The 21,392-nt window shown below is 41.4% G+C and overlaps 2 protein-coding genes across 6 annotated transcripts in view; one reads left to right on the forward strand and one right to left on the reverse strand.

Annotated features, from left to right (window-relative positions):
• Positions 1-5,177, forward strand: part of LOC139227885 (complement decay-accelerating factor, GPI-anchored-like) — a 48,173-nt gene extending 42,996 nt beyond the window's left edge. For all 4 annotated transcript variants that reach the window (XM_070858994.1, XM_070858995.1, XM_070858997.1 and 1 more), the window contains one exon: positions 3,315-5,177. In XM_070858994.1, the coding sequence (XP_070715095.1) occupies positions 3,315-3,487 (173 nt within the window). In that variant the 3' untranslated portion in view covers positions 3,488-5,177. The remainder of the gene's footprint in view (positions 1-3,314) is intronic.
• Positions 5,178-13,771: 8,594 nt separating this feature from the next.
• The window catches only part of LOC139227886 (P-selectin-like), a 70,297-nt gene continuing 62,676 nt past the window's right edge, over positions 13,772-21,392 (reverse strand). For both annotated transcript variants that reach the window (XM_070858998.1, XM_070858999.1), the window contains one exon: positions 13,772-15,930. The gene's annotated coding sequence lies outside the window, so the exon portion shown is untranslated. The remainder of the gene's footprint in view (positions 15,931-21,392) is intronic.

Here is a 21,392-nt window from a genome sequence, read left to right on the forward strand (position 1 = left end):
CTATTTCTGAAACTTCGATTAATTGAGTGGTCAGAACTGTGGCAGGTGGTGTTCAATGTGGAGAAGTGTGAGGTCACCCATTGGATCCAAGAAAGACAAATTAACTCTTAATGGCACGACACGAGGAACTGTGGAGGAGCAAAGGGATTTGGGAGTCCAAGTACATAAATCACTAAATGTTAGTGGACAGGTGCAAAGAGTAATCAAAAAGGCTAATGGAATTTTGGCCTTTATCTCAAGGGATCTGGAGGAAGGGGTGCTTCAGTTATACAGAGCCCTGGTCAGACCACATCTGGAATATGGCATACAATTCTTGGCCCTGCACCTCAGGAATACATTGGCCTTGGAGTGGGTACAACGCAGATTCACCAGAAAGATACCAAGACTTAAAGGATTAAATTATGAGAACATATTGCATAAACTTGGCTTGTATTCCCTTGAGTTTAGAAGGTTGAGGGGTGATCTAATCAAGATATTTAACTGATAAAAGGATTTGATAGAGTAGATAGAGAGAAGTCTGGTGGGGGAATACTGAAGCACAATCATAAAATTAAAGGTGGATAAACAGAGTTGAGGTACATATTGGCCATGATCTAATTAAATGACTGAAGTGGCTGGAGAGTTCGTAGTGACCCTCCTCTTTAACTGAAGGGGAGGGTTATTGTGATGAGCCATCGCGATGATGTCATTAGCCCGGTCCTGATGCCTTGAAGCGTCAGACACTCCGACCTGCCCCACGCTAGTGGCGGCTACTCCGACTCGACCTCACTTCCGACCCGATGATGAGATCACTTCCGCCCCGCTCCAAAAAAAGCCACAACCACCTGAATTTTTCCGGATTGTCCGCCTCATGCATTGGGGTGGCCGGATCACTTGAAAAGGTGTGACTCATTTCCACTGGTGGGCAATTTCGGCCCCTGAAAGTTATGCTAGACCTATATAAAACACTAGTTCAGCTCCAGAGGTGTTTAAAATCATGAAGGGTTTCGATAGAATAAATAAAGAGAAACTGTTTCCAATGGCTGAAGGGTTGATAATGAGAGGGTACAGATTTAAGATGATTGGTAAAAGAACCAGAGGCGACATGAGGAAAAAACATTTTTATGCAATGAGTGGTTAGGATTTGGAAAGCGCTGCCTGATAGGGTGCTGGATACAGATTCAATAGTAGCCTTCAAAAGGGAATTGGATGAATACTATGCCCCCTAGTCCCAGACTCTAGCCAGATGAAACAACCTCTCAGCATCTACCCTGTCAATCCCCCTCAGAACTTTTATGTTTCAATGAGATCACCTCTCATTCTTCTGAACTCCAGAGAGTATAGCCCAATCTACACAATCTCTCCTCATAGGACAAGCTTCTCACCGCAGGGATCAATCTAGTAAACCTTTATTGCACCGCCTCCAAGGCAAGTATATCCATCCTCAGATGAGGAGACCAAAACTGTGCACTATGCTCCAGGTGCGGTCTCACCAAAGCACTGTATAATTGTAGTAAGACTTCCTTACTCTTGTACTCCAACCCCCTTACAATAAAAGCCAACATGCCATTTGCCTTCCTAATTGCTTGCTGTACCTGCATGCTAACTTTGTGTTTCTTGTACGAAGACACCTATTTATCTCTGAACACCAACATTTAATTGTTTCTCACCATTTAAAAAATATTCTGTTTTTCTATTCACCTTGCTAAAGTGAATAATCTCGTATTTCCCTCATTATACCCCATCTTCCACTTTATTGCCTACTCACTTAACTGGTCCATATCCCTTTGCAGTCTCTTTGTGTCCTCCTCACAGCTTACTGTCGCACCTAGCTTTGTATCATCAGCAAACTTGGATACATTCCACTCGGTCTCTACAATCTATATTGATGACTTGGATGAAAATAGCTTGTGGCACCCCACTAGTTACACCCTGCCAACCTGAAAACGAACCGTTTATTCCTACTCTTTGTTTTCTGACTGTTAATTAATCCTCTATCAATGCTAATATATTACACACAATCCCATGAGCCCTAATCTTAGCAAACTTTTATATATCACCTTATCGAATGCCTTTTAAAAATCCAAATATACAACATCCACTGGTTCCCCTTTATCTACCATGCTAGTTACAGCCTCAGAAAACTCCAGTAAATTTGTTAAACATGCTTTTTCTTTCATATGATTAGGCAGAGTCAACATGGTTTTATGATTTTCTAAGTGCCTTGTTACCACTTCCTTAATAATGGATTCAAGTATTTTCCCATAGATGTCAGGCTAACTGGCCTGTTCCCTGTTTTCTCTCTCCCTTCTTTTTTGAATAGAGATTACATTTGCTACCTTCCAATCTTCTGGGATCATTCTAGAATCTAGGGATTTCTGGAAGATCATAACCAATGCATCCACTATCTCTGCAGCCACCTCTTTTAAAACCCGAGGATGTAGGCCATCAGGTCCAGGAGATTTGTCGGCTTTTAGTCGCATTTGTTTCTCAAATACTTGTTCTCCACTGATATTAATTACTTTAAGGTCCTCACTCTCATTAGGCCCTTGGGTTCCTCATTATTTTTTTATGCTTTTTGTGTCCTCTACTGTGAAAACAGATACAAAATATTTGTTTAATGTCTCTGCTATTTCCTTGTTACCCATTATAATTTCTCCTGTCTCCGCATCTAAAGGACCAACACTTACCTTTGCTACTCTTTTCCTTTTCACTTACTTGTAGAAGCTCTTAGAATCTGTTTTTATATTTCTTGTTAGTTTACTCTCATTCCATTTTCTACCTTATCATCAATTTTTGGTCATCATTTGTTGGTTTCTAAAGCTCTTGCAATCCTCAGGCTTACTACTATTCTTTGCAACATTATAAGCCTCTTCTTTTAATCTAATACTATCCTTAACTTATTTAGTTTGCCCGGGATGGATCACTTTTCACGTGGAGTTTTTATTTCTCAATGGAATGTATATTCTTTGAGAATTTTGGATCATTTCTTTAAATGTTTGCCACTGCTTATCTACTGTCATTACTTTTAATCTAATTTCCCAATCTAACCTAGCCAACTCACCCCTCATACTGGTTTTATTTAAGTTTAAGACTCTTGTTTCGGATTTAACTATTTCACTTTCAAACCCAATGTGAAATTCTATCATATTATGATCACTCTTCCCCAGAGGATTCTTTACTAGGAGATTGTTTTAATCTGCAAGTTACCACCAGTGGTGAAAAATGTACTGACCAATAGAGGTAGTCATTGAGAAAGCCCATGAACACAGCAAAATCCATGTGTATATGTCTAATCACAAACTGCAAATAATCATTTTTAACTCTTTATACAGAATTTCCTCCAATCAACATTTTTAAAGAAATGATTGCAATGGGACGTCAGCTCATCATCAAGGAAGAAAGCATGATCAAGACAAATTACCGACTTCTTGAAAGTCAACGTGAAATTCTTAGATTGAAAGAGAAAATTATTGAAAAAGCAGAGCAGTACATTGATGAAAACTAAAGTGCCTAAACTTTCTTTTCATAATTATAACTTAAAATTTAAGCATATCAGTTTCAATAAATAACTTAGTAAAATTGTGTATCAAAATCTTAATCACGGTAAAGAAACCCCAATTGAAAGATTATGAATTTAACCTGTTAAAATTGTTTGCAATACTGCATAATAGGATTGCTGTAATTCAAAATATTTAGGTTTCTCCATATTAGCGGAGTGGGGTAGTTGTGATGAATTTAATAAAAATGAGGAAGGCACATTAAACTATTTTGTTTGTTTCATACCAAAGCTTCATAAAAGCTTATAAACTTTACAAATTTATTAATTTCATCTCAAAAAGTTGTTATTATGCAAGTTATAACTCTGTTTGGCTGTATTCCCAAGTAGGTGGCTGTAATACAGGAGAGGAGAATTTTCCATTCCACACTAAGTTTAGGCTATTCTGCCGAGCTGCTGGAACAAAGTTGGCCAGCAGCACAGTGCACAATTTTATATGGGCAGCTCATTGCAATAATTATTCACATCTGCTTGCACAGCTTTGGTTTTGTGATGAGAGCCTATTGGACTTGAAGAAAGTCTAGTTGACAGGTCAAATTTAATTGAATGTGGGATAAGGTGGGTGTGCAGTAGAACTAGGCAAAAATAGTGAAAGAAAGTCCATTATAGAGTCATTACATGGTTTTTGTGGGTGTACAGAACTGTTTGACATGCTTGCTAATGAGTCATTTCAGGTGTGTTACATAGAAGTGTGAGTTTAATTCTATTGATTAATAACAGAACTGGATACATTTTCCCTGTTTGGCACTTCAGGAAACCCTTCCTAACAGTTGGTAATTGTGCTCAACACTGTGCAATTCCTGTTGGTGCGAGGAGTTCCTCACAAATGGGACAGTGAGCAGTGACAATTCACCATGGGATTGGAGTGCATTGTCCCAACCATAGCATGGACACACACACTATTGCACTGAATGGTGGTTCCAACAGTTGGAGGCACAGAGTTTCAGCAGCGGCTGCTTGCCTCTTTGCAACCATAGTAGGCATTGAACCATTTATATGTGACCTTATGTTCTCAGACCCAAACCTAGCCTCCAAGCAGCCATCCTAATCCTCAAGTTTCTTCATTAACTCTATATGGGATTTTGGCAAAGTGTGCCTGTCATGAGGCTGACACCCCCTCTAGGGTTCGTAGCGAGAAGATGGTATAGTCCCAAGGACCTCTCCACCTGCAGTTGCTTCCTCTTTTTGCCATGGATCCACCTCATAGCTTATTCCTGGATCATACACATAGGTTGGTGAACTCCTTCTGTTGTATGCCATTGGAATTTTACGGTTATGAAGAAAGACAAGAGTGCCCTTCCCCTTCCCAGAGGACTGTGTCCAGACTGAAGATGACATTCACCAAGACCCACAAGTACTGATACGCATCAGCAATTGGACAAGTGCCCCACTATTTTTCACTCAATCCCTTTGAGGTCCCCTATTGTCCTGTGCTAGGCTATAACACCATACCTAGAGGCACCCACAATCATAGCCCACTGTTCAAAGTAGCGAGGAGAGTGCACTAGATCCCTACTGAGTCTGTCGGTAATGTGTGAATAGGAGTGCTGTAATATTTTCAGAAATACTTTTAGTAGCCACCCTGAGGCTGTTCTGTACAATGTCTTCCACCACATAACTGATAAAGCTATTGACAAAATTGATGTATTTTTGTCTATTTTTCAATTCAGTGGCTGTCTCTTTAAAATTCAAGTAATTATGCTTAGGAAGCTTAATTGATAGCTAAGCCGAATGCTTGTACCAGACCTATTCTAATATAATAGTGCAAAGTTAGTGCTGATCCAGCATCCTAATACATAGGAACAGGAATAGGCCCCTTAGCCCCTCGAGCCTGTTCCGCCATTCAAGGAGATCATGGCTGACCTAACTCCATATACCTCCCCTTGGCCTATGTCCCTTAATACCTTTGGTTAATTCAAATCCATCAATCTCAGCTTTAAAATTAACAATCGGCCTAGCATCAACTGCCATTTGCAGAAGTGAGTTCCAAACTTCTACCACCCTATGCATGTAAAAATGTTTCCCAACTTCACTCCTGAAAGCTCTGGTTCTAATTTTTAAGCTATGTCCCCTATGCCGAGGCCCTGTCTGCTCTTTCAGGTGAATGTAAAAGATCCCATGGCACTATTTCAAAAAGGAGCAGAGGAATTATCCCCGGTGTCCCAGCCAATATTTATCCCTCAATCATCACTGAAAAACAGATCATCTTGTAATTGTCACAATGCTGTTTGTGGGAGCTTGCTGTGTACAAATTGGTGGCCGCATTTCCTTCATTACAACAGTGACTACACTTCAAAAGTACTTCATTGGGTGTAAAGCGCTTTGGGACGTCCTAAGCGTGAAAGGAGCTATATAAATGCAAATCTTTCTTTCTTTAATCCTAGCCTCCAACCAGCGAAAATAATTTCTCTCTATCTACCCTATCAGTTCTCCTTATTAGCTTGAAAACCTAGATCAAATAACTCATTAACTTTCTAAATTCCAATGAACACGACACTAATTTGTGTAATCTCTCCTTGTTTCACCCTTGGAGTCCAGGTACCCATTCTGGTAAATCTACACTGCTCTCCCTCAAAGGCCAATATATCCTTCCTGAGGTATGGTGCATAGATCTGAACACAGTACTCCATGTGTGGGCTAACCAGGGCTTTGTATAGCTGTAGCATACAACATTTATCCCTTAACCACCACCACCAAAACAAATAAATGGGTCATTCATCTCATTTGCTGTTTGATATAGACAAATTGATTGCTGTATTTGCTTAAAAAGTGACTACACTTAAAAAGTAATTAAATGGCTGTGAGGATGTGCAAGGTGCTATAAAAAAGGGAATTTAAAAAAAAATTGTAATATTGATGACTATAAATAAAAGTTTTTAAAAATTGAGAGTTTATATTTTGAAATCACTACAATTTGGTGATCAAAAACCAAATATTGCAACGATCGTTATGAATATCGTAACTTTATTTTGCAGGCTGGGTTTCAGACGCAAAAGTTAAGTGTTGTTTTCCTATAATTATGTCCTAATAGTCTATCCAGTCTCCTGTAAACTAACTGCAGGAAGAACTCTGCTGCTCTTCTTCAAAATAGTTTAATGGGATCTTTTATGTCCATCCGAGAGGGCTGAGGTGTCATCTCATTTGAAAGACGGTACCTCTGATAGTCCAATAAGGAGTGAGTGCTGCACTATCAGCCTAGATTTTATGCTCAAGTCCCTGGAGTGGGACTTGAACCCACAACCTTCTGACTCAGAGGCTAGAGTGCTGCCAATGAGCCACAGCTGACAATGTGATAACTCCCAGAGGACTCCTTCCACATCCTTTAATAACACCCAGCTCTACCTCCCCACCACCTCTCGTGATCTTTTCACTGCCTGTGCTGTCAAACTATTGTCTGTAAACTAGGACCCTTTTGGGCCCTTGGAAATCAAAGATGGTTATCCGGTATCAATTTTTTAAAAATTGACTCATATTGGAAACATTCCTGATCCATCAGAGTTGCAACTCTGTCAAAGCTGAAGTAACCTTAATATTTAAGGCTGTATCTACTTTTTTAAAAATAGTACTTTTAAAAAGATGCTACAGGTTGAACCTCCTTTATCCAGAACTCCCTAACCGGAACCACTCCTGGTACTTGGCCATCAGGTGGCGCACGCGCAGAACTCCGACATGAACAAATTGAAGTCCTTCCTCGCTGCCAACGCCCGCAATCGCTGGTCTGACCCCACGATCCACCGCCCCCAACCCCCCATGATCGCTCTGCTGCACTCCCGGCATAAAGCCAGTCAGCCCCAATATCCCCTTGCTCAGTGCTTGTACCAGCCAATTTAACGTGACCACCCCTCATCCAGAAAAATCCCTTATTGGGCAGTGGGGGAGGGGTGGGGGGGCTGCAAGCAAGCAGAGTGGGAAACATTGCACTCGGGCCAGAGCAAATACAACATGCGTCAGGCATCAGGCCAGGGAAAGGTTTCAGGAGAAGTCTACAATGGCAGAAGGGGATATGGGAGGGGAGCCATATGAACTGGAGGAATCAGGGGCAGATGGCAATAATGACTGCAAATATTCAGGGCGGCAATTAACAGATAGCATCAATGGTGGAGCAGGATAGCCCAAGGGCCAAAAAGTAAAATAAGAAAAAGTAAAATACAGATGTAAAGATGTGAGTTCTGCTGAAACTTGGTAACTTGAAATTAAGAGAATAAGGGCAGATGAGAAGAGATGGAGCCTTGTCTTCACCTGGGTGTTAATCTGGCAAAATGGATCATGCACACATTATAGAACATGTCCAATTTTCATTTCATTGAAATCAATGGAATTCCACATCAAGCAGGTGATCAGCTCTATCAGATACCTCCCCAGACATCAAAGCAACAAAACTGCTGAGTGTTTAAAAATTAAAACATGTAATCATTTTATGATTCTAACACAGGCCGTTCGGCCCATCGAGCCCGTGCCAGTTCTCTGCAAGAGCACTTCAACTTGGCCCACTCCCCCGCAGCCCTGCCAATTTTTTTCCTTCAGGTACTTTTAGCCAATTTCCTTCTGAAAGCCACAATTGACTCTGCCTCCACCACCCTCTCAGGCAGTGCATTCCAGATCCTAACCACTCACTTCCTCATGTCGCCTTTGATTCTCGATCCTTCCGCCAATGGGAATAGTTTCTCGCTATCTGCTCTGTCTAGACTGCTCACGATTTTGAACACCTATATCAAATCTCCTCTCAATGTTCTCTGTTCTAAGGAGAATAATCCCAGCTTCTCCAGTCTATCCACGTAGCTGAAGTCCCTGGAACCATTCTTGCAAATCTTTTCTGCACCCTCACATCCTTCCTAACGTGCCCAGAATTGGACACAATACTCCAGTTGAGGCTAAACCAATGTTTTATAAAACATGTATACTTATATCTGAATAAGTATCTAAGATGTCCTCAAAACCTGTTGTCACACGTTTGCATTTATTTTCTCAATTATAAATTTCTATGTCCACATTTGCAAAGTTTCCTGTCACTGTGTAATTGCAGGCACTAGCCACGATATGACACTGTTTTCCTTTCCTACAAAACGCTTCCGAAAAAGTTTCAGTGCTTACTTGCAGCTATTGAAAATATTTCACAATAAAATGACAATGTATCCATTGTCCTTGACGACTTTTCATGTCTCAATCTCACTCACTGCCTAGCTTTGATTTGATATTTTTTCCCAGAGCTGAATTCAAATTGTAGCCTGAGCATCTACAATACATCTAATTCCTCAAGATATATCTGTACCATTCAGTAGTAGAGCTGTTGAGTTGTATTACCTTCTAGCAGTTCTACAGAGTTGTATATTGAGGAAGGTGCCCACCTTAAAAATGGTAATGGCCTTGATACGCTCATAATAAGGATGAAACTGAGTAGTGAGCAATGAGCGTGACCTTAGCTCCTTTAATAAGACTCCAGAGTGCAGGTACCTTGTAGGTGGCCTGCTTATATACAGTGCTCCCAAGGGATGCTGGGATCCCTTGGGACTCCAACAGGGAGGCCCTCTGGTGGTGGTGTGATACAGGTTGCCAAGGGTTAAATACATAATAGACTTGATCCCAGGAAATGAGCCAGAGTTAAGATTGCAACTGATGGATGGCCATAAGTCCAGAACTAAAGGACCTTCAGTGGCAGAGTGGGGCCAGAGGAAGTTTAGGGCCATGATTTTCAGCTGTAAAGTGCACAAACCACAACTAATTGGAAGACCAAACAACTCTATAACAATTATTGACTTAGACCTGGAAATAACACGGACAACATAGAAACATGGAAAATAGGTGCAGGAGTAGGCCATCCGGCCATTCGAGCATGCACCACCATTTAATAAGATCATGGCTGATCATTCACCTCAGTACCCCTTTCCCGCTTTCTCTCCATATCCCTTCACCCCTTTAGCCATAAGGGCCATATCTAACTCCCTCTTGAATATATCCAATGAACTGGCATCAACAACTCTCTGCGGTAGGGAATTCCACAGGTTAACAACTTTGAGTGAAGAGATTTCTCCTCATCTCAGTCCTAAATGGCTTACCCCTTATCCTAAGCCTGTGTCCCCTGGTTCTGGACTTCCCCAACATCGGGAACATTCTTACCGCATCTAATCTGTCCTGTCCCGTCAGAATCTTATGTTTCTATGAGATCCCCTTTCATCCTTCTAAACTCCAGTGTATAAAGGCCCAGTTAATCCAGTCTCTCCTCATATTTCAAAAGGACAGTGGTGAACCAGATGGATTTTTACAACAATCCAGTAGCTTCACCATTACCGACACTAGCTTTTTATTCCAGATTTATTTAATTAACTGAATTTAAATTCCCCAGCTGCAGTGGTGGGATTTGAACCCATGTCTCTGGATCATAGTCCAGGCCTCTAGATTACTAGTCCAGTAACATAACCACTATGCTACTGTCCCATAATCAGTCCTGCCATCCCGGGAATCAGTCTGGTGAACCTTCGCTGTACTCAATAGCAAGAACGTCCTTCCTCAGATTTGGAGATCAAAACTGAACACAATATTCCAGGTGAGGCCTCACTAAGGCCCTGTACAACTGCATTAAGACCTCCCTGCTCCTATACTCAAGTCTCCTAGCTATGAAGGCCAACATACCATTTGCCTTCTTCACCGCCTGCTGTACCTGCATGCCAACTTTCAATGACTGATGAATCATGACACCCAGGTCTCGTTGCACCTCCCCTTTTCCTAATCTGCCGCCATTCAGATAATATTCTGCCTTCGTGTTCTTGCCACCAAAGTGGATAACCTCACATTTATCCACATTATACTGCATCTGCCACGCATTTGCCCACTCACCTAATCTGTCCAAGTCACCCTGCAGCTTCTTAGCGTCCTCCTCACAGCTCACACCGCCACCTAGCTTAGTGTCATCTGCAACTTGGAGATATTACACTCAATTTCCTCATCCAAATCATTAATGTATATTGTAAAGAGCTGGGGTCCCAGCACTGAGCCCTGCGGCACCCCACTAGTCACTGCCTGCCATTCTGAAAAGGACACATTTATCCCGACTCTCTGCTTCCTGTCTGCCAACAATTCTCTATCCACATTAGTACACTATCCCCAAAACCATGTGCTTTAATTTTGCACACCAATCTCTTGTGTGAGGCGTTTTGAAAGTCCAAATAACACCACATCCACTCGTTCTCCCTTGTCCACTCTACCAGTTACATCCTCAAAAAATTCTAGAAGATTTGTCAAGCAGGATTTCCCCTTCATAAATCCATGCTGACTTGGACCGATCCTGTCACTGCTTTCCAAATGTGCTGCTATTTCATCTTTAATAATTGATTCCAACATTTTCCCCAACACCGATGTCAGGCTAACAGGTCTATAATTACCCGTTTTCTCTCTCCCTCCTTTCTTAAAAAGTGGTGTTACATTAGCTACCCTCCAGTCCATAGAAACTGATCCAGAGTCGATAGACTGTTGGAAAATGATTCCACTATTTCTAGGGCTATTTCCTTAAGTACTCTGGGATGCAGACCATCAGGTCCCTGGGGATTTATCAACCTTCATTCCCATCAATTTCCCTAACACAATTTTCCGCCTAATAAGGATTTCCTTCAGTTCCTCCTTCTCACTAGCCCTCGGTCCCCTAGTATTTCCGGAAGGTTATTTGTGTCTTCCTTTGTGAAGACAGAACCAAGGTATTTGTTTAACTGGTCCGCCATTTCTTTGTTCCCCATTATAAATTCACCTGAATCCGACTGCAAGGGACCTACGTTTGTTTTTACTAATCTTTTTCTCTTCACATATCTATAGAAGCTTTTGCAGTCATTTTTTATGTTCCCAGCAAGCTTCCTCTCATACTCTATTTTCCCCCTCCTAATTAAACCCTTTGTCCTCCTCTGCTGTATTATAAAATTCTCCCAGTCCTCACGTTTGCTGCTTTTTCTGGCCAATTTATATGCCTCTTCCTTGGATTTAACACTATCCTTAATTTCCCTTGTTAGCCACGGTTGAGGCACCTTCCCCGTTTTATTTTTACTCCAGACAGGGATGTACAATTGTTGAAGTTCATCCATGTGATCTTTAAATGTTTGCCATTGCCTATCCACCACCAACCCTTTAAGTATCACTCGCCAGTCTATTCTAGCCAATTCACGTCTCATCCCATCGAAGTTACCTTTCCTTAAGTTCAGGACCCTAGTCTCTGATTTAACTGTGTCGCTCTCCATCTTAATAAAGAATTCTACCATATTATGGTCACTCTTCCCCAAGGGGCCTCGCACAACAAGATTGCTAATTAGCCCTTTCTCATTACACATCACCCAATCTAGGATGGCCAGCCCACTAGTTCGTTCCTCGACATATTGGTCTTGAAAACCATCCCTAATACACTCCAGGAAATCCTCCTCCACTGCATTGCTACCAGTTTGGTTAGCCCAATCAATATGTAGATTAATGTCGCACATGATAACTGCCGTACCTTTATTGAACGCATCCCTAATTTCTTGTTTGATGCTGTCCCCAACCTCACTGCTACTGTTTGGTGGTCTGTACACAACTCCCACTACCGTTTTCTGCCCTTTGGTATTCCGTAGCTCCACCCATACCGATTCCACATCATCCAAGCTAATGTCCTTCCTTACTATTGCATTAATTTCCTCGTTAACCAGCAATGTCATCTCACCTCCTTTTCCTTTCTGTCTATCCTTCCTAAATGTTGAATACCCCTGGATGTTGAGTTCCCAGCCTTGGTCACCCTGGAGCCATGTCTCCGTGATGCCAATTACATCATACCCGTTAACTGCTATCTGCGCAGTTAACTCGTCCACCTTATTCCGAATACTCCTCGCATTGAGGCACAGAGCCTTCATCAGGCTTGTCATTTTAACACACTTTGCCCCTTTAGAATTTTGCTGTAATGTGGCCCTTTTTGCTCTAGGTTTCTCTGCCCTCCACTTTTACTTTTCTTCTTTCTAGCTTTTGCTTCTGCCCCTATTATACTTCCCTCTGTCTCCCTGCATAGGTTCCCATCCTCCGGCCATATTAGTTTAACCCCTCCCCAACAGCACTAGCAAACACTCCCCCTAGGACATTGGTTCCGGTCCTGCCGAGGTGCAGACCGTCCGGTTGGTACTGGTCCCACCTCCCCCAGAACCGGTTCCAATGTCCCAAGAATTTAAATCCCTCCCTTCTGCACCACTCCTCAAGCCACGTATTCATCTGAGCTATTTAAATGTCTGAGAGATTTCACAGATCCATTAACAGCACTGGCAAATTACTAACTTTTACAAAACATAAAAAGGGAATTTTGGATGGAAAATAATTGTTATAAACCACATAGCGACAAAATGCATGCGAGGGGGAAATTATCACTCCCTAAGATGTCTGTGAGCATCAGATCTTGAAACAGAAATTAACTCCATTCATTGGTAACATGTGCAATGAAAATTTTTAGTGCCTTTGACTATCCTATAATACATCTCATTCATCGTAAATTCATTGATACATTTGTGAATAATATACTTGAGATCTCCCGTAGCATTGCTCACGTGAAGTTGTATAATATACTATTATACCACGTGGTGCACAATGTATTTTTTTTATTACAATGAAGCTTTATTTTAAGGACACAGGGGTCAAATTTGGATGCCGGCAGCAGGTGGCAAAAGCCTACCATTGTTGTTAAGCAGCATCCACGCCCTGACTGAAATTAAGTAGGGTCTTTGAGAGAGGCGCCAAGAACCAACGCGTGTTGATGTCATCCAGCGTAGAATGCCTCTTTGACACCTCTGTCGCAATATTTGCTTTGTATGACTGCCGTACCGGCAGGCAGCCGTACAGCCTGAAAAAAGTGGTGGCTAAAGAGCGGTTCTTGGGCGGAATCACCCAGAAAGGAAGGTAAGGTTTTCTCTTTATTTATTTCTGCGTGTTTTACTTAGTTTTAAGAATGGGTAAGTGTGTGTGTGGATTGGAAAAGTTTGAGTTATTTTTTTTCTTTTCCTGTTTTTTCCCTAGCATGGCGGCAGCCTCCCGTTGCGAAATTGAGTTGGCGCCTGAGCTGCCGCCCCGTTGGCGCCAAGGATGTGTGTGCAACGCCACCTTTTAGCGCTGCTCTCTCATCTTTGGGAGTAATCGCACTGCATTTTGGATTTGGTTTAGGATTGCAGACAAAAAGACTGATGTGCCAAAAAGTTGAATAAAAAAACAAAACTAGATACATCATAACAACTTGCATTTATATAGCGCCTTTATCATAAATCGTCCCAAGGCGTTTCAAAATCAGTATTTAAACAGAAACAAAATCCAATATATACACAGATGAACCACACAGTTAATTAGATCCCATCAGTAGTAATAGTGATGTATTTTTAATAGCATCTGTAATAGCAAGAAATCATGTCCTCTTTCTTTGTGTCTTCAGGACTAAAGCATAAATGGCACACAAATAAAATGGGGGGAAGAAAATAACCTGCTGACTCTCGTCTGCTTTAATAAAGTATATTTGTTTTTTTAAGATTCAAAAATGAGAAACTTAAAACAGATTTGGTATCTTTAATAACAATAAATCATGTACTCTTTGTGTGTGTCTTTAGACTAAAGCATAAATGAGTTAAATCATAAACTCACGACACATATCACAACATTTACAGAATTATTTTATGCAGCTTTGTTGGGCATTTTGGATCAATAAAAATAAAATTAAGTGCTAACATTGATAAAATTAATATTCCTTCATTTTCCTCTTTCAAGTCAGCCATTTTGAAACTGGTCACACTCAGTTGCACCAAGATTACTTTCATTTTGTTACAATTGAGAATCAAAATTTGACTTAACATTTTTAAATCTATTTGTTCTTGGCATGTGGGCAACATTGGCAATGCAGCATTATGGCCCATGCCTAGTTGCCCTGAGAAAGTGGGGGTGGGCTGCCTTCTTGAAGCAATTGTGTTATAATTGAATGGCCCAAGAGTTTATTTCAGAAGGCATTAAGAATCTTCACACGGCATGGGACTGGAATCATGTATAGGCTAGCCCAAGTAGGGGTGGGGCAGAACATAAGTAAACCATTTTTTTTACTAAAACAATAGTATAGCAGCTTTCATGGTCATTATCTAGTGCTAGGGTATGAATTACCAGATTTATTGAAGGTAATTGCACAACTTGCCGTTGAATTTATTTCTGATAATTTGTCTTTAACTTTACATACCGAGCTGCTGTATAATAGCTGTAGTAGTAGAGTGAAGATACAGTTTTCAAAACAATATGCTATTTGTTGAACGTGATGTTACTTTTGATGGCATTCTATTATATCTTTGATAATGGAAATGGAATATAGCTCTAAATTTTAAGATATGTAACCGGCCCAGGATGTAAGATATATAAATTATTTTATCACATTTACTGTCAGACAATATTTCAGACACAAGAGCAGATATTTAAAGGAATGGGTCATCTTCAATCACAACAAAGTACCTAGCGTACAAAGACTGACCAGATCAAGCTGATGCTCAAAACCTGAGCAGTGACTCAAGATCAGCAAAACAGCACTACAGGATCAAAACAGTCTGATTCAACTCAAAATCAGATTTTTTTAAAGTACATATTAATGCACAATTAACTTTTCATTGAAACAAAATTCTTTTTACAATGAATGACCTTATCCTCAAGTTGTTCATCGCAAAACACACCCATGCATCTAATTCTAAAAATACGTCTCAATGCAATAGGGAAGTGTAGCAAACAAAAGAATAAGCATTGAAATGTCATGTTTCAGCACCTAGTCCCAAATATGGCAAAGAAAGCATTCTCCATTTAGGTTAGTTATTTCCTAGGAAAGTAACAATCTTGGTCTCTTCCTATTTTGCTGTTTAAGGCAGTTAACAGTAAGTTTAAAAAAAATAAACTTCTCAACAGGACATCAATCACGTAGTAATCACAGTAATTCACGTAGAAGTCTAAATAAAAGTAACAATACCTCAATCGTGGACCTATTCGTTTCCTTGCAAACACAACTATGACCAGTGTGATACAAATACATTTAAATAAACAATCAGAATCATTGTTTTTTTTTTACATAAACTAATGTTCAAATCTAAAACACAACTTACAGTGGACTTGTTTTTTTAAAAAGAGAGAAATATCTGCTTCACTGGAATCAAAAAGGAAAACTTAATTAGCAGTGAGGTTTCATTGAAGTGCAATTGTCAAAAGTACAATAAAAGGGATAGAAACTCTGTAAAGAAAACTCTAATCCTAGATCAACTAAATTAGTGAGAACTCCATCAAGTTTGCCTTGCAATAAAACAGAGAAGGAAGATGCTCGAGTTCATTTGCTCCGAGAGTGGATTCATTGAAACAGGACATTGATGAAGGTTTACATCTAAAGACAGTTTCAGAATTTTGACCTGTGGGGAGAAAATATTTTTAAAAAATCAGAAAATATCTAAAAATTAGTCATACTTACACATATGGACGGGACAACAATAACTGCACCTGCATAAGTATGGTTAGCAAAGGCTTGAAATATAGTAAGAAAATTCTTTGTTGCATGATGATTTCATATTTAATTATGAAATAAAACAGTAACATGTAGCATTTTGATTTCACTTTTGTACACGCTGAGGGAAATTCTACAACCCTTTAGAAAATATTGAAAATTGCAGTTAAATTATTAGATAAACAGTAGGAAGAGAACATTGTCGATCCATTTCCTGATAAGGTGGTGGAAACAGATTCAATAGTAGTTCTGAAAAGGTAATCAGATAAATACTTGAGAGAAAATATTACAGGATATGAAAAAAGAGCCAGGGAGTGGGACTAACTGATTGCTCTTCAAAAGAGCCGGCACAGACTCAATGGGCGAAATAGCCTCCTTCGTGCTGTACTATTCTATGATTCTATCCAGGACTGTGCTGAGCTAGCAACGTTTTTTTTTAAAGTTGAATAAAAACATCCCAGCGATTATGAAATAGATTGGACTCTTAAAATTCATCGTTGGTAGTGCCTGCAGTATGGATCTCGGTCTTCAGACGGCCAATTTGTACATGGTTATGTGAACAAAACTGTGTCGCGAATAATGCTGAGTTTATATAATTGTGTTAGAACTGGAGACAAAAAGTCTCCTCAGACTAGTATTAGATTAACTCGATGGATGCTTAGAATGTGCTAATGTTTTGGTTCCCTGCAGATGTTATAGCATTCTGCACTATGACAGCAATATACAATCTTCTTGTTTCCAAGCGATTATCAGTTGTTTTCAAGTTAAGATTTGAACTTTGTTTATATATAGAAGGAAATTGGGGAGGTTAAGGTATCCATCTCAGAATGGAACAATTTTCTAGATCAAAAGAAGATAACGACCGGCTGAAGTGAGACAGCTCTGGCTTGGGCCTCATGGTTAAGTGTGTATAGGGCCAGACCTTGTACTAATGGCATCCGAGAGGATAGGGACCAGGGAGATAAGACACAAATTCCAATGAGGGAACCTTCAGAAAGTATAAACATGTGAACAAGATCATGAGACCCCTTTAGGGAGGGACTCTGATTCAAGATTCGAGACAAAGAACTCGACACCCCATTGGGTACTGAGTTTTTAAGGGGAACCTCTATAGGTTAAAAAGTCTTGTCAATATCCCATTCCAGGCCCACCCCAAAAAAGAGAATAAAAGTGACACCCCGAGGGCTTGTCCCCACAGATGGAGGGGAGAGCCATACAGAAGTTGGGCTGGTTGAACATGTCACTCATCATTCGAGAATGATCCCATGCTCACCGAAGGAGGCTCTAGATGAGATGAAGAGAGACCGCAAGCCAGAAAACTGCTCATGTGCGTCAGCCGTCTATACGATTGGTTATTTCTAACACACAGTCACATTTCTAAACTACAGACTGAGTGTGTTTATCAGCTGTAGGGAAAATCTAAATGATTTTGAAAGAACCATTAAGGCAACACCTGGAAAAGCATATCACAGTAAAGGTTTTAGAAAACGGGAGACTAGCTATGAGAATGTTTTTTTCATTTTGTGCTAATTAAGGTAAGGGATGTTACAATTGCAAATATAAGAACATAAGAAATAGGAGCAGGAGTAGGCCATCTGGCCCCTCGAGCCTGCTCTGCCATTCAATAAGATCATGGCTGATCTGAACTTGGCCTCAACTCTACTTCTCTGCCCTCTCCACAGGGACAGAATTAGTGCACACCAAAGTTGTGTGGGTCAATTAAGTTCACCTTGTGATACATCGTGCATAACCCTGGTCTGATTGCCTGATGGAATCGGGAAGGAATTTCCCAGTCTTCACAAGTGCTGGCCTCATGACAAAGTGTGGCTGCCAAGCTACAATAACGGATGATTCCTGTGCTACAAATGACTGGGCCATGGCCCTCAGCTACAAGAAAGATATTGCTGGCCAGGAAGCTGGGCCCAGGCCTGCGTGACCGCTGACTCACTAGCAGAGGACATGCCCAAATGATGTCCTTGCTGTTGCAGCCAACGCCATAAACAAACTGACGCTAAGCCGATTACCAGCTCTTCCACTAACCAGCATCATGTTAGATAATTACAAAGAGCAATAGGGCTCTTTAAATGAAGGTAAAAGATGAAGGTGAAACCAAAGGGCCTTGGTGAGCGACAGACATGATATGGGGTTTGAAGCTCAGTTTTGGGTCAAACAGGATACCAAAGGTTTCTCATTGTTTGGTTCTGCCTGAGCAAGTGGCTGGGAAGGGGGATGGAGTCAGTGACAAGGGAGTGGAATTTATGGTGCAGGTCAAGAACAGTCATTTCAGCCTTCTTGTTGCGCAGTTTCAGCAGTTTGCATTTATTTATATAAAATAACATGTGACTCATCAACCAAATATTCATTGTGTTTGGTCCACTTGCTCCCCTTCCAAGATTTCAATTAGCAAACACTGCAACTTTATTTTTGTTCCTATTTCTAAATAATTAATCTGCAATAACAACTTGTGCAATGTCCTTAATGTAGCCCTCGTCATCACCTTCCATGCCAAAGCTGCATCCTGCAGAGTACCCTTTGTTTTGTCTGATTCAGCTCACTTCCAATCAATTTTGGAAACTCCCACCCTTTTGCAAAAATCTCCATCGTGGCACTGTGTCAAAAATGTGATAATACCCAAGCGTGTATCATCCAAAGTTAGCTATGCAACAGATCCATTATTTTTTCCACAGAACTCCAATAAATTTGTCAGGCATGAAGATCCTCCATAAAAAAAAATTGCGGATGATCAGGCGGTCTCAACAGGGCTCCCAGGATTATTTTTAGATTGCTTTTTATGGGGTCAAGTTTCGGGCTGCGCTTAGAACGGCGCAGCCCCGACATCGACGCTCGTTTTTCGAGCCCAAAAGCACATCAAAAACTTACGTAGGAATTCTCGGCCTCCCTGCAGGTCCCTTGGAGCTCGGCACGGCGTGCAGAGATCAGTGGGGGGCGGAGCCACAGCGTCGGGTCTATTCGATTCTGAAAGTGCGGGGGTGGGGGGCGGGGTTAACTCAGATCCGAGGACGTCGTGCCGGCAGCCCTGCGCGTGCGTTACAAACATTGGCACTTGACCATTTTTAAAGGAACTTGAAGAAAAGTGCTGATTTGTTTGGTGACGCTCTGGAAAGGCTTCGGATTGAATCTTGGTGATTTTTTGTGCCTGAACGAGTGCTTTTAGCAGCACTGTTGAAGAAATCACCTGCGAAAATCAGTGAGTGCTGCTTTTCACTGCTAAACTTCCAGAACAAGTGCTGCATAGGTGCATGCAAAATAAGGACTGTGTGTTTTGAAAAATAAGAGTGTCAGTTCAATTTAGCAATGGAACAAAGTCCACCAAGAACAAAAAATTTCTTGCATGAGGAAGTGGAGATATTAGTTAATGTCATTCAGCAGAGATGGCAGAAGCTAGATACCAGCAACAGAGGTCGCATAAAAGTGCCACCTAAAGAAATGAAGAAACGCTGGAACCAAGTTGCAGAAGATTACTGCGCAGAGGTGCATACCATGAGATCTGGAAGCCAGTGTAAAAAGAAATGGCACGACCTTGGTAAAGTAGTTAGTGTTAAGTAATATTTTCTTTTTTTAATGTAATCGCATCTGTAATGTGACTATCTGTATGTCCCACCCTGAAAGAAAGGCGCACTCTGTAAAAAGTTATATTTTACTCTTTGCAGAAGAAATTGGCCCACAACAAAAGGGAAGCAACTCGAACAGGAGGAGGTACGCCCAATCTGCATCCACTGACACCCTTGGAACAGAGGGTAGCTGCTATGATGAGTCGTACATGGAGAAAAGCAATCAGTATAGCACAAGCTGAACCCGCAAGCAAGGAAGAGGGTAAGTCCTGAAAATGCATCGTTGCCCTTCAAATCAACTGGCTGCCTGGCCTGCTATGTGTGAGAGTACTCATGGCACCCATCCTGCCCTTTCCTTTGCTGTTAAACATTTGACGGTTCTGATACATTTTGCAGAACATGATGATGATGATGATGATGCCATCCCTGAAAATCCTGAAGATCCAGAACAAGAACCAGTAGAACCAGATGCGGACGATCCAGACTGGATGCTGGCGGTGATGATTGAAATGTCTACAGGGGAGACCTTTCAAATTAATGTTTATGAGCCCACATTAAGGGGCATCAGTTTCAACCCCTTGCATAGGTTCTGGTTCCACCTTCCATGGTTTGGATTCCGATGTTGCGGGTCCCAGTGGTGCTGGTGATATAATTGAGCAGTTTACACCCATTCACCTACCATCCCAGCCCACGCTCGCACTCAAGTGCTGCCGTCTGGAATACCGAGCGTCCCACCGTCCCAGCCCGCGCCTCCCAGTGTAGTGGTGCCGCAAGGCAGACCCAGGCAGAGGAGAAGGAGATTGGAGACACGCTCTCCTGAGATGCAGCGTGCAACAGATGCGGCTCAGGTTGTGGCATTGGGTATGGAGACCAATGAGTTTACCCGATCACTCATTGGTAGCGTCAGTGCAGTGGGTGAAGAGGTGACAGTACTGACGGGAGAAATAGCAGTAATGACACGGGAAATTGGGAGGGAATGTCTGAGGGAGTGCAATCGACGGCACAGGCCGTCATGGAGATAGCTGCTACAATAAGGGCACACAGCCCCGCCAATCAAATGACACTCCCATGAAGAAGTGAACATTCACTGAGATGTCGATGAGAGATGGTTGCAGCCTTTCTTTGCTGCTTTTGTTCTTGTTCTTGATGTAGCTGTAGTAGCAATTTTCAAATTGAAATTGTTTTGTAAGTTTTGTAACTTTACAACTTATAAGTGATCTTAGGGTTTTTAAGTGATCTTCAAGAGTCATGTTAAAAAGTAAAGTTTGATATAACAAATATTTTATTACAGTGACGTTAACTTTTCAATAAAATATTTTTTCATTAAAACTGTTTCATGTTCCATTAACACAACACAACATAGGAACAACTCCAAAAAATAAACATGTCCATGCGTAACAGTGGTCGCAGAGGCCTCAGGCATCAGTAACTAAAGCATTCACGGATGAGCTGCTGGCGCAGGGCTCGAGCAATCGTTAAAGGAGTACGATGGCCAGCCCTCCTCCAACCTCGTGCTCCGGCATCAGTCACTTGCATGCATTCCTGATCGTCGTCATCATCCTCATCCTGCTCTTCCAAAATACTATCATCAGGCACTGGACCCTCATGTGGGTCTTCTGGTTCCACTACCAGCTCTTGCTGCCTCATGATGGCTAAGTTATGCAGCATGCAGCACACAACAGTGAAGTGACCGACAATCTGAGGAGAGTATTGCAAATGGCCTCCAGAATGGTACAGACATTGGAAACGCTGTTTCGAGATGCCAACGGTCCTCTCTATGATGCTGCGCGTCGCAATG

Source organism: Pristiophorus japonicus, chromosome 17, assembly GCF_044704955.1.
Source record: "Pristiophorus japonicus isolate sPriJap1 chromosome 17, sPriJap1.hap1, whole genome shotgun sequence".
NCBI classification, from domain to species: domain Eukaryota; kingdom Metazoa; phylum Chordata; class Chondrichthyes; family Pristiophoridae; genus Pristiophorus; species Pristiophorus japonicus.